The sequence below is a fragment of the Dermacentor silvarum genome, chromosome 4 (genome assembly GCF_013339745.2).
Source record: "Dermacentor silvarum isolate Dsil-2018 chromosome 4, BIME_Dsil_1.4, whole genome shotgun sequence".
In the NCBI taxonomy this organism is placed as follows: domain Eukaryota; kingdom Metazoa; phylum Arthropoda; class Arachnida; order Ixodida; family Ixodidae; genus Dermacentor; species Dermacentor silvarum.
In genome coordinates this window covers 64,918,211-64,931,742 of record NC_051157.2, presented here as the reverse complement: position 1 = coordinate 64,931,742, position 13,532 = coordinate 64,918,211, and the positions used below count along the sequence as shown (strand labels likewise).

The 13,532-nt window shown below is 47.2% G+C and overlaps 1 protein-coding gene across 2 annotated transcripts in view; it reads left to right on the top strand.

The window, feature by feature from the left end:
- LOC125944709 (alpha-tocopherol transfer protein-like) overlaps positions 1–13,532 on the top strand; it is a 50,572-nt gene that overhangs the window by 23,154 nt on the left and 13,886 nt on the right. Inside the window, exons 1-3 of one of the 2 annotated variants that reach the window (XM_049665666.1) lie at positions 6,446–6,682; positions 8,432–8,569; positions 12,915–13,166. In XM_049665666.1, the coding sequence (XP_049521623.1) occupies positions 6,649–6,682; positions 8,432–8,569; positions 12,915–13,166 (424 nt within the window). In that variant the 5' untranslated portion in view covers positions 6,446–6,648. Of the gene's footprint in view, positions 1–6,445; positions 6,683–8,431; positions 8,570–12,914; positions 13,167–13,532 lie in introns of those variants that run through there. The other variant, XM_049665667.1, reaches the window with a different exon arrangement.

Genomic DNA, 13,532 nt, shown 5'->3' with positions numbered 1-13,532 from the left:
CAAAACTTGGGATGGGGGCGCCACTTACGTAGGGGTCTAAGGTGCGCTTTTTTAATGTTTTTGAAAGTAAACTTCGCATTTTCGACGATATCGCTGCAAGAAAAAAACTTAGGGAAAGCAGCGAAATATTCACAGCGACGTTTCCAATTATGCGGCTTCCAAAAAAGAAATCGTCTGCTACCACCGCAACCGCCGATTTAAACCTTTATTATGACAAGAGTGTGAACAACTTTCGTCATCTGCTACTGCTATCATGCGGCAGTTGCGACATCCCCATGACGAGGTTTGCCGCTCCTTTCAATATGCTGACTCTTACCCTACGTAGGTGGCGCCGCCATAGACGATGGCCTTTTCGGGCTCATCCGGCAGGCATAGATTATATAGGAGGCTATGGTCCGGGAGTCCCTGGACGCAATGTGGTATTTGAAAGATTAGTCTCTTCCACTAGCGATGAATGACAATGACAGGTGTGAAATTGATAAAATTTGCCAGATTTCAGACGACTGAGCCCTTTTAGAAGCTGCGAGAAGGCCAACTTCGCAATTCCCGATGGCGTTATAGGTTTGTTCAAAAAATTCTAAACATTGTCTGTGGCAGATAGCATACTTCTAGTTCATGAGCTGGTCTAATCGAAGAGGCGGACATTACTTGCACAAGAAATTGAAATGCATATTAGCCTAATTACCAAAAATTCACTAATTATGTTCCTAACGGATTACCTTGTGGCACATGATGCAGTTTACAAATTCAAGTGGGTGAGACTGGAAGGTATATCCACTTGAAAATAATTGTGTGGATGACTCCATATACGAGATATGCGCCGACTAACTTGCGTTAAAAATGCACTGTTGTTCCACTTGCTTTCTTAACAACACGGTTTTTTATGCATTGAGCCATGAAAGTAACTGGAACACCAATGCATTTCTCCGCAAAGTTCGGGAATTAATATCTCGACACTGGTGTCATTCTGACACTTCGTTCCAAGTGCATCCGCCTTGCAAACCGCCCGGCTAGAATTTGCATATTGTAAATTGCAATAAATGTCATAACGTAATTAGTTAAACACTTAATTTGTGAATTTTTGTTGATTAGTGATTATGTATTTCAATTTTTTGTGCATTTCCTCCCTTTCTAGTAGACCAGCTCATGGGCTAGAATTGTGCTGTCTGCCACAGGCGGTTATAATTTTTTTAAAGTATTCGCTAAAACATCCGGCATTGTCACCATTCAGTAGCATTTAATGTATACTGCCACTCTCTCGCACAATAGAGGGGCTTTGCGATACTAAAGCCGGTACTGCTGAATGGCGACAATAATTTTTAAGCATGAAATGCTTTCAGCTCCTGTTGTCGGCGACCTTCAAGTGGCCTTGAGCCAAAAGCCAGAGCCGTTATCCGGACACTCAAACGAGAACATCCAGGCATCGTTGCGTGAACAAGACGAGATTATCCGGGCAATCAGTCAAAAGCTAAGAAAATGCGGTCTCTGGCCCCCAACCTATTCTACAGGACCGCATTACATACGCCCGTTGCTGCTCAAACAAGTTCAAAAAATTGCTTCCGAGTTCTTCCTAATGTTGTTCACAATGTCAGTCGAGCTGTAACTTCTAGTACGCTGAACGTTTATTTGTCATTTCCAACAGCGACGTTCAAAATGCAGATACAGGGCCCCATACACTTGACTGTCATCTTTTGGCGCTAAGACAGGGTTGCCTGTGCTCTTTTGAACGCCAGCAGTCCGCGAGTTCGGCTGGTCATGGAAGGTTTGCGCCGCCTCCTTCGACAGATGGCGCCACGCTACGTGACCACGCCGGCAGCGTCCGGCGCGCCGCGGATGGTTGTGTGGTGTGGTGTGTCCTTGCGAACATGCACTATACCCTTTTTAAGATTGTGGCTAGTATCATCTCTAACCAATATGCTTTGCCGGTCGCCGTTTCATGCTTATATCTACTCTCGATTACAGGAGAGCCAACAATTCTATCTGTTAGCGGTTGATAGTTCTTTCTCTGTTAAATAGGTTTCTCTCGTATGCGCAGAATACTTTTGCAAATTAATCATTAACTTGCGTGAACACGGAGAAGGCGAAAGAAAAATAAAGTGGCAGTTTCGTCCGAAAGGCGAAGCATCAATTGCGATAACAAATTATCAGAGCTATACGGAGTAAGGATAGCAGTTTTATCGGCTGCATAAACTTGGACACATTCGCTTACTAACTGAATTAACAAGCATGGTGTCAGCGCGTACTAGCAAACATGAATAGATCACATTCGGTGACCACTGTCAAAACGCTGGCGTGAGCAAGCACGGCTGCAGCAGCGAGCGAAGGCTCGTGCGGTCTATCGCTTTAACGGACACTGAGCGGCGAAAGCACAGCACATACAAAGGTAAGATCCGTGTGGAGATCTCTTTCAAGACGCGGTGCATGCGACAGCCTGCAGCCACGCAAGGTACAATTACGTAGTTGCTGGCAGAGTAGAAGCCGCACCTCCTCCCTCCCGCGCTGCCTTCCCGCTGTCCTCCTTTCGCGTGGGAGATTGAGTCGCCAGTTCCCTTTGTGCCCGGTCGCAAGATACGCATTTGGTGCCGCAGCTGAACGTCGCCTCCCCTCCCTCCCTCCCATCCTCCCACGGCCTTTCGCACGACAGAAGACGTCGCGTTTGCTCTCCGCCGTGCGTTCGCTCTCCGTGAAAGCGCGCGTCCCTCGCGCGCTTTCACTCGCACATACAGCATACGGCGCGCGGCTACGATTTTATCGCCCTTGGACTTTATACGGAACCTCACGATGACGAGCACGGTGACGCCGACGACAGAAATCTGCTTGGAGTGTTCATTTAATTGCTATCGCAATAAAATCTTGCTGCTGGGGAGCCCACCATATAACCGATCATACTAGAAAAGAAGTGTGCGTGGCGTGCCGCCGGCTATAAAACGCTGGTGCTACTATGTGGACAAACCGACTGGCAGGTATCCGCTGCGGCTGTCACCTGACATCAGGAAGGTATCGCCTGCCTTCGATGGAGTGTACTACCCTTTAAGACCGATGAACGGGAGTGCGAAAAGAGCCATACGGCGGGTTCGGATGACACCGGCTGCCTCACGCCAAGTGACTGAAGTGTTCACTTTCATTGGTGTCCTCTGTCTGCGGTGCATGACTTACCGCGTACCGCCCGACGGGCGACTCATCGAAAGCGATAGCAATGTTTAAATTTGCGCTGAATCTCCTAAGATGTTGCTCTGACAATACGGGAGGGGGGGGGGGGGGGGGAGCGACATGTTGGCGTGACGCAGCACGAGACGCCGTTACTGCTGCTGCAGAAACCTATCTCTCGAAGCTGCTGGCCTTTATGCGTCTGCGAACTTCGGAGGCGAGCACGAGGACGACGTCCGATGCCACGATTTTGAGGAAGGCATCTTCTAACACAAACAGCAGCCCTGCTTGGGTTTGCCCGCATCAACGATTATCGAGTGGGATCAATTAAAGATAGGTGCCACGTGATAAGGACTACAAAGAGTACTGATCGACCACAAAGCCTTGATTTCGAGTTCCATTCAAACATCTCTTGAGCGAAGCATGCCAAGTCGATCAGCGGCTCATTATCATTATCCTTGCCGAAGGATAATGTTTCGCCCTCTCCTGCCTCTCCCCCCTCCCCCAAGAAAATTTTATGTCTGGGATCATCACTGCGTCTTTCTTTCAATATTTTTTTTCCAAGGAAAATTCTAGCCCCCTCCTCCCCGATTTGGTTCTTCTCACTCCATCCCCGAAAGAAATCTCGGGGAGCACTACTGGCCGAAACGCAATCGAAAATTTACTGAAGAGCCTGGTAAAGAGTTTCCCTTCAGATAAGCAAAAGGTAGAAGGCATTTTTACTCTCGTTTCTATCTGGTTTTCGCCAAAATGTTATAAATGTTGGAAAAATAAATATGATGATGATGACCTCCGACCCCGCTCCCCCCCCCCCCCCCAAAAAAAAAGAAAAAAAAAAAAAAAAAAAAAAAACGGTCCAGGATTGCCCACTGCGTGACACATCCCCAGACCCCAGCTCACAAGCTCAACAAGACGACACAAGACACGAGGAGCAACCCAACTCAGCGCACTTCACTGAAACGTGGGAGGCGAAGCTTTCCTCTGACGACCTGGACGATCAACGCAGTCTTGTCGCCCGGGCCAAGGAGGCAGCCCAAGCCAGAGGGTTCCTGGAATGAGGAATCCTCCCACCTAGGGTGAACCGGGTCCTGACTCGGATTACCGTTTCGGAAAATAAAAGTTTATTTCTCTCTCTCTCTCTCGCTCTTCCCTTCGCTCTTCCCCTCCGTCCAGGAATCTGGTCACGTTAGTCATTATTATACCTCTATATTTATGAATTACATTGATATCCTGGCTATTCCAGCTGATATCCGTTATTTCAACTGGATATACCAAGAAAAGAAAATATGGATAAACGGAGGCTAAAAGAAATGCCGGGCACTGGGATCCAAAGACTCTCCACATCCACTGTTGCGTCACCAATTAACACAGTTCCCAAAGAAGATCAGACTCCGAGGCTCTGCACCGATTATCAGCTAATCAGCGCCCAAACGAGCTATATTACGCCTCATTGACGGTCATATAATGATAATTGAAGATACTATTAGATTTAACACATACACTTGTGCAATTTAGCAGGTGACCTTCCAGGAAGTCTCCGGGAAGTAGAAGGCATCTATAACACTGTTTTACATATATGGGTACAACTGTGTGCCATTCGGTTGGAAGATCATGGACAACACATTTTATGAGTCACTGTTGCAGTATCTGCATGACACGGGTCTGCATGCTCATATTTAATTTCATATTTAACTTAGTGCTCTGGTTCAGTACATCCCAACAGGTTTTTAAAAAGAAATGCCGTAGTTACGGCAGGCAGAGTCCGTATGAATTTATACCATCTAGGGTCCTTTAACGTGCGCCCAAATTTGAGTACACCGGGACCTATGCATTCCGTTGCCATCGAAATGAGGCTGCCGCGACCGGCATCGAAACCGCGACCTCGAGCGCAACGCGCAGCCGCTCAGTTACTGCGGCGGATTATGCGAGTTCTACAAGGTAATTTACAGATGCACCAGGTCAGACGCTAGCCCTAGGTGGCCGGTACAGTTACTTCTGGTCTAGGCGAACGTGTAAGCTAGTCAATAGAAATTGAATATATAGATTTGCCACAAATTTTATTTTGAAATTTCTCCGATTTTTTGCTGCACTTTACTTGACTTCTCCGTCACCGCTATATACACTAATTCCAACGACCAAAAGCAACGCGTTCGATGTCTGCACCTCAGAAGAGAAGTTCGAGCATTTATTGCGCCACTGACTTCGATTTGAATCACGAAGAAAATCACTCTCCCATGCATTATGACGATTGGTCCATTAGGGCGCTGTCCATGTAGGCCGTGTAATTTACTTTAACGACATACTGCCACGTAGAGCACTGCACGGGCCGATTTTTCCAGCCCGGGCCCGGCCCGGGCCCGGAAATAATCTACGTTACCCGCCCGGCCCGACCCGCCACCCCTTTACCTTAGGCCCGAGCCCGGCCCGAGCCCGGCTCGAAACCGGCCCGAACCCGACCTGAGACCGAAAACGACATGTTTTTCAGAGTCGAGACGCGCTAGAATAACTCGCTGCACGTTATATGCACACCACCAGAAAGTCCGATCCCGGCCCGAGCCCGCGGTAAAAAACCCGAGCCCGTGAAAAAACTGCCTTACCCGGCCCGCCCGGGCTTTCGTGTAAGCCCGAGCCCGTGAAGTGCTCTACTGCCACGTACTGCAACGTACTCCTAACGACCACTGGAGCACACGGGGTCCTTAGTGCTACCGCGTTAAAAGGACAAATTTGCAAGTATCCTGTTTATTAAAGACAGCACCGTATTGGCGTACAGCACAGTCGAGTGGAAAGTAATTACGTATGCATGGCGGTAAACTGGCTCCGTCACCATCCACACCTGCTGAGAAGACAGGGCAATAGTATTGACGGGGCGTACAGCCAATGCAGAAATCGAAAACTGCCGCTTGCGTGTAATCTAAGCGCACATTTATACTAATAAAAAAAGCAAGAAAGGCAACTAATGAAGTTGAAAATGAATACCCCTGTATAAATAACCTGCTTTCCTATACTCGGTCTATCCTTTTTGCGGTTTCTACAGCGACTGACGACGCGACATTCTTGTGCAACTCTTACGCTCACGCAAACGAAGGCAAACTGTTCCCTCGCCGTCAGGCTTCCATAGCGACTGGGTCTGCATTCTCCACAGTGCAAGGAGTTGACCGGCTCTCGAAGCGCTGTTTGTGTTTTTTCTGGCGATTCTGCCTCCCCCCCCCCTCCCTGCTTCATCTCAGACATACATGCTTATCGCGGCATTGAACTAAATGGCATTGAGACTGATTTCAAGGCTGCTGTGTGAGAGTAGGCTCCGGTTTTCCTCTATGTGTAAGCAAAATACCTTCTCCTGCCTCTGAGGTATTTAGCTGTTAGTTTAAAAGCATGCCTAGCAGTCGCACTCTTCAGCGTGCAGGGCAAAAAAAGGTTGGGCGCTGAAGAGCGAGCACTTAGCCTAATGGAACTCTAAGCTTTCCTGGGGGAGTCGTGGCCACTTGCCTCGTAGAAAAGGATATGCAAGGTGCCCAGAAGATCAAGACAATTCGTGGTACGTTGGCCTTTTCTTCAGTAATCATAGCAATACTGCGCTTCAACTTTCTCGGTGGTGGTTATGGCGATGTTGGAGCACGTGTGGTTAGCCTGGCAGACGAGGCGGTCAACTGCTCTGTCTGTGGCACCTCTTTTATGGCGTATTGCTGATCACTACATGTAAACAAAAGCAATCAGTGCAATAGCATTACTTCCCTTCAGACGATCTGGTGGCTTTCTGGGAACACTGAACGCCACCGAGTGGCAAGCAATCGTCTTTCTGAAGTAAGCTACCCTACAAAAGCTTCCCTACCCTACAAAGCTTCCCTACAAAAGCGCAGTCCCGCAAATGAACATCTTCCCCGTGCTTGCGGAGTGGCATTAAGAATACTTCTAGGCAGTGATAATTATGATAATAATAATAATGATAACAATAAAAGATAGTGTTCTTCACTATGCCATGCGAAACATACATAATTCTGCAGGTACAGTCTGTATAAAAGAAATTCAAGAAATGCAGCAAATCCAACGAGCTGGAATCTATATATAGCGAAGCTTTGTGTGAGTGCGTAAAGAGTCGAAACACGAGTTTGTGTTTATTGAATGTCCGCACAAAGTGACACAGACGGCTTTATTCGGGCATTGTAGACAGGCTAACGCGATGCCACCGAAGCTACCACAGATGAGCGAAAGCGAGCTTTCTGGTTCCTTTTTTTTTTCTAACGGCCGGCGCGGCAACTGCCGCGGATGCTCAGAGGCGAGCGGCATCCGGTGGTGGTAAAAGGAACCTAGCGGCGCGCGCGGCTTGCGTGCTCCGCTGTGAGTGGTTAGCCTATTAGGCTAGAGAGCAGCCACGCAGCACCCATGGTCACGAAAACCCGACGAGATTCGCAAAGAAATGCTTCGCTTTTAAAAATTGTTTTGATATCGTCTTAGTAGCGATATTAGCAATGGAGGTTCAATTTCTTGGCACCTTAGCTTGGTTTTAATTATCTAGTTAAAATTTTCGCAGTGGCTGTCAAAGTGGCATTTCTAGCTCGTCTGAATCGCCAACATCCAATAGCATACATGTGGTTACGTATGCATAATATTAGCGATATGGAGCTTTGGTGCACATGGACAAAGACCAATATTATTAAGTGCATAACGTACAATAAGAAACTTATAAAGCGAAAGTTTGACTGAGTGCACCTACAAATACGTTCTGGCGACCACATATACATGGTGACAGCAGAGACAAACGATCGTGGAGACAAGCGCATCGAGATAGTTCGTCCTGCGCTCAAAGTCATTTCACAGCTCGGAATGCATCATCACTGCATCGAGTCCAGCGGATTTTTTGCAAGCAGAACTTTGGCGTACATGTATAAATTTTGATGGCAAAAACAACCTCTTAGACAGTAACCAAGGGCCACTGTCTTGTACGCGTTCGAAAAGCCGACGTTCGGTTTCGCAGAACGCGATTGACCTAGATTGGCTTAGGCCGCGATATTGGCGCGGCCTCGGCAATCGCGTGAGACGAAACCTAACGTCGGCTTTTCGAACGCGTACAAGATAGCGGCCCTAATCCTTTCATTTGGCGCTGGCATTTGCCGCCGGTTTCATATCGCGCTTTATTTGTTTCTTTTATCAAAGTTTATTCCCTTTAACCCTTTCCCCGGCGCAGGGTAGCCAGCCAGTACTTACACTTGCTAACCTCCGCCAGTGTTACACTGGCTCTTCTCCAGCGACCTTAGCCACTGCATCTCGTATGTGTTTCATCTTGCAGTGGCCACTGACATGAGTGCGGTGACACCGGATGCTAGTGCGTCGCTTGAATCCCTGGAGGATGTTGCACGCAGAGAATTAGGAGAAACGCCTGCGGTAAAACAGACGGCTCTGAATGATTTGCGTAAGCTTATATCAGGTAAGTAGTGACAGTAAGCAGGCAGCAGAAACCATGCTATACTGTCGTTTGTTGTCCATAACGGTCGTTGTTGCCGCACGGAAGTTACTGGCATTGTAGATGTATAGACCATTTACAGCGGTGAGTTTGCGGAACGCTAAATAGATGGCGCTACCGGCTGCAAAGCCATGCGATGCCTTCTGAGTGCAACCGAATGCCTCAATCGCCACAAAATAGAAATAGTCTGGTGCTAACTCCATTAACTATATATGATAGCATATTGCTCATATGAAGCAAAGTGTGGCTTAATACACCTGACAACGTGTCCTCCGACACCATGCGATATCAGCGTATCCTGAGGTATCAAGGAAACATGACTTGGTGTGTTCTGCGGACAGTGCCGAAACTAAATGGTTTTCTGCCATGGATGAATGACTATTTTTTACAAATATGTACAGCTTTGAATGAGGTTGCATTTTTAATTGATGTCATCGCATTGTCTTGCTTCTTAACGGAGATCTCGCGTCTAGTAATGCGCACTTTATTAACAGGAGACGACGACCGGTCAGAGCTCAGAGGTACGCGTTATCGCAGAGCATCGCGCATACAGTCATGATGATAAACCGAGAACGTTACCCGTGTGAAAAATGTTCCTATGTTGTGGCAAGTACAGGAATTAAAAAAAAGTGTTCTTTCACTCTAAATTTTGTTCTGGGCACGTAAAGAACAGCGAAGTGGCCCTTAGCGACTGCAACTTGGTTAAAGCGCAAGACCACCAAAGCAATTTGAGGGGAAAGTTTTAATTATTTCTATCCTTCTTTTATCCGAATGACTAACTCCGAATGGTCACTATTAGGCTAATATAACAATAGCTTAACAAAGTAGGCAGACCTTTATCTACCTATAGCTCTGGGTGTTGTTTCTGTTTATGCATCTCCAGAGAGAGTCAGTCTCTTGCCTGCTCGGAAGAACCGATGGTAGCGAGAGGCAGTAGAAACAACATATGCATTTCTAATGCACTGACAACATGTCACCGACAGATTGCTTGCACATAAAGACTATCACGGCGGATTACGTAGTACTGAGGCGGTAAGAGCTATCTGCATATTACGAGAAAATAGAAGAAGAAGCAGTTCACGCCATCGGGTAAATCGCTTCATTCGAGCACGCATACGTGCCGACATCACTCGCCGACATCGGGTTAACATAACGCCGTGTGTAACTTATCACGAGCACTAACGTTCCGTACACGCTTTCGCTTGAAAGCGTCGAATCACTGGCGAATAATAATTTACTCACAAGGAGAAAACAGCGCGTTTCTGCATTTACTCATCACGTCGTCCGCTATCGTGAAGGCGAAGAGGTGGTCCGACGACGCGGGGGCCGCTGGTGAGAAACGCGTGTCAATAATGGTGGTGCTTCACGTATGCACCGATGCACGGCAGCACACGTTAGGAGGCTGAAAAAGCGGGAAATTCGAACGTGTAATTGTAATTGTATGCAAAGCGCTTCGAAAAAAAAATATAAAAAATTCCCTGTTTCTGCCTTCCACTAATCATTAAAATCCCTCAGGCGCCGAAACAGACGATAATTACTCCGACAGTGCACGACAGCAGACGGCGTGTGGCGATCCTTGGAAGCGATCGCCGCCAAGCGGCGCGGGCAGACGATAAGCTTAGTTAAGTAATGTTTACTTCAAAATTGAGCAATCTGTCATCTGCGTTCCTGGTAAGTGCTTAAATATTCAGATAAAGAGTCTGAATCTCAAGAGAGGGAAGGGAAGTAAGTCTGCATCCCGAGCTGCGACGTTGCCTGGTCGAGACGGATTGTAGGCAAGAAGTGATTCGCAGCTTAATGCAACAGCGGGTCTTTCATGTGCAAAGAAGAGTTTCCATGCTCAGTGAAAAGAGCCGACTGCATGGTTCGTAGGATGCTCTCGAACGTGGAAAGGTGTCCTGCGACCAGGAGAGTACGGGTGCGAGAGGCAGTTTGATCCGGCGTACGTCACAAATTCATGGACAGTATAGTTCTCGTAAGCACGTTCAGAAGAGCAAATTTGATAAATATGGCTACGCTCGCGTAAAACTAGGCTACGAGTAGGCCACATGGGTACGTGCGTGCCTTCTGCACATCGATCGACAATTTCTTTTTTTTTATTTTGGCTTACAAGTTGTATTTGTCTCTGGTCTCTTTTCCGTCGTGAATGTTTAATAACTGTCAGCGCGGCACTGAGAGAAATAATATACGCTTTTGTTTCGAAAATGCAGCACTGCACCTCAGCAATTAAAAATCCCATTTTAAGATTTAGTAACGCATAGACAGTGGCTTAAGGTTTGTCGCTAAAAACAGTAGCAGGCACTGTAAAAAACTCATGCTGCAAAGCGCGCTCCCAGCACGGTGGCCAGGGAATGTCTGGCCCCCCGGTGCCCCAGCCTCCTAGTTGCGTGTGCCCCCTATAGTGGCGGCCCAACATTAGTGAGACACGCCACACGCTTCCGTCAGAGCACCTGTTCTTCTTACACTGTGGATTGCAGCGCCAGCGTTCCCTGCGGCAATTCCTGTTTGAAAATGTAAGACAAGCAGTAGTAGCAACTGTTCATTTCGGAAAAGTCAGTCTTGAATTCATAGACGCTGATGCCGTGCCTTTCCCCCGACAAGAGGCATATACGCACCAAATTATTCAATGTATTTATTTATTATTGGGGGGTTTAACTATCCGAAATTGCCCAGTGGTTTATGAGGGGTGCGGTAGTGAAATGGTGTGGATTAATTTTGACGAGCTATACGGTTCATTAACGTTCGGCGAAGCACCCGTACACAAGCGTGTTTGCATTCCGACACCCATCGGAATGCGGCCGGCGCGTTTGGGAATTACACCCGTGACCTTGTACTCTGCAGCGCACCGTCATAGCCACTAAGCCGCCGGGGCTTTTTCTTTTGCTTTCTTCTTTCAGTCCTCCAGGTTATCTGCACGATTACTGCTACCTTCGGAATTTATGTGGCAGACGACTCTCTTGCGCATTCGCATTCCCAAGTTAATCAGATTTGAAAAATGCCTTGACGGTAACTATCTCCGTTGCGTCTTTTACCACGTGTAATGGAACTGGCATTTTTCGAATTCTAGCGTGCACGCGCAATCATTAACATCTGTTGCTAGATCTTCGTGAGTGAATTCTCTGATGGCCTCGTGAAAAATCTTCAGCGGGAATCTCGATTGGAGAATCGAGCAGTGCTAAATAAACATAAACAAGTTCGCGGTAACACTGTCACACTAAAGAGAAACATAATACTGACGCGCGTCCTTGTTACTTCTTTTTATTTCACCCAATAAAAAAAATGTTAATGTCATCGCCCTGCGCAAAACGCGCTTGCATGTATCCGAACATTTGTGATTGTAGCCGATTATATCTGTTCAACTAATTTACAAACAGCTAAGCTATGATAACCTATGCCAGCTTGTAAGTAACATTTTGTTGTCACTGAACCTTCTGTAATCATATTGAATGCCCGACACGAATAGTGCTGCACTTTCTCGAAGGCACGCAAGCACCAGCGATTACGCTGGAATCTTCGAAGACATATTTATAAGGAGCCGCCGTGCTTGAGCCGCAGATCAGGTTTCGATGATAGCCGACTGTGCTAGCCGCCATCACTCTGCATTGAGTGTAACTCGTTTTTCAGGGCACAGATTCGGCCTATAAACGGTTAGTTTTTGTTGCTCACAGCGTTCCTTACTGTCTGCTTCTTCAACGTCACTAAAGCGTGACAATATAAACAACTCTTACCTCGAGAGCAGGATTTGCAAGGCAGAAGAGACGCAAGAACGACAAAACATGCAGTGGCGACGTCATCTTCAAGTTACCGCACTAGCATGCCGTGAAGTCATAGATTTCGAAGCCGTGGGCTCGGGTCTGTAGTTACGTCACGGGTATAGGTGTACTACAAAGGGTTCAAGAACAGTGCTAGACCCAACTTATCGTCAGTAGATTTTACAGCACGACATCGGCACCAAGACTGAAAAAAGCAAGTTGAAATCAATTCACGTCCCAATGACGTATTGGCTCTGGGGTTGCCGCGCGACATAAAAAAAAAAATACTGGAAATATGACCTTCACTTTCTCGTCGAATAATCTACTCTATTACCGCGATATTGACGAAAATGGGGACTCAAAGTAATACTTTATCAATCTGAGCTGATTTAGTGTCGCTGTTCAATGTGATTTTAGGTCAAGTGCTCCCAAATAGCCTGGCTAAACAGCTTGAACTATGCACAGCCACCTATATCCCCAGTCGCAGTGATTCTATAGCTGTTTACTTGCATGCACTTTCTGACCTCTTGTATTCCTCGCATTTCTATTCCAACAAGGTGAACCATCGTTATACTGCCCCACGGATGATGCCTTTCTGGTGAAGTTTTTGCGAGCCCGCAAGTACGATGCGCAGTCCGCTTTCGACAACATCAAGAAATACTTCGAGGTTCGAAGGGACCATCCGGAAGTGTTTAAAGACCTAACTCCGAGCTGCATTCCTTTCCACGTCGTTTGCCGCAAGCATCGGCTGTTGAGGGTGTCGCGCAGCACAGACTCACTGGGAAGAATGGTTGTGCTGAACAAGATCGGTAAGCCCAATGAAGTCGCTATGTGCTGCATTTTGGTTAATTAGGTTGGCCTTTAAACCTCGCATCTGAAAGAAAAATGGCGTGCACAAAATAAACTTATAAAGCAAGTCAAATTTTTTGTCACGTAAACCACGCTTTCAATAAAGCCTTACATCGCGTGCGTACGACGAGAGCTCCTAGTGCCCGCGGTATATGTTATGGGTTCTTCAAGAACGTTGAATTTTGCCGGCATCTGGCGGTCACCCACAAGAAAATACCGATAGAGACGCAGAAAATAAGGATAGAGACGCACCACGCAGGAGGGCATGTGTCATTTAGTGACCCACACGCTAGCCACGACGCCAATCAATGAGCTAAGTTCTACGG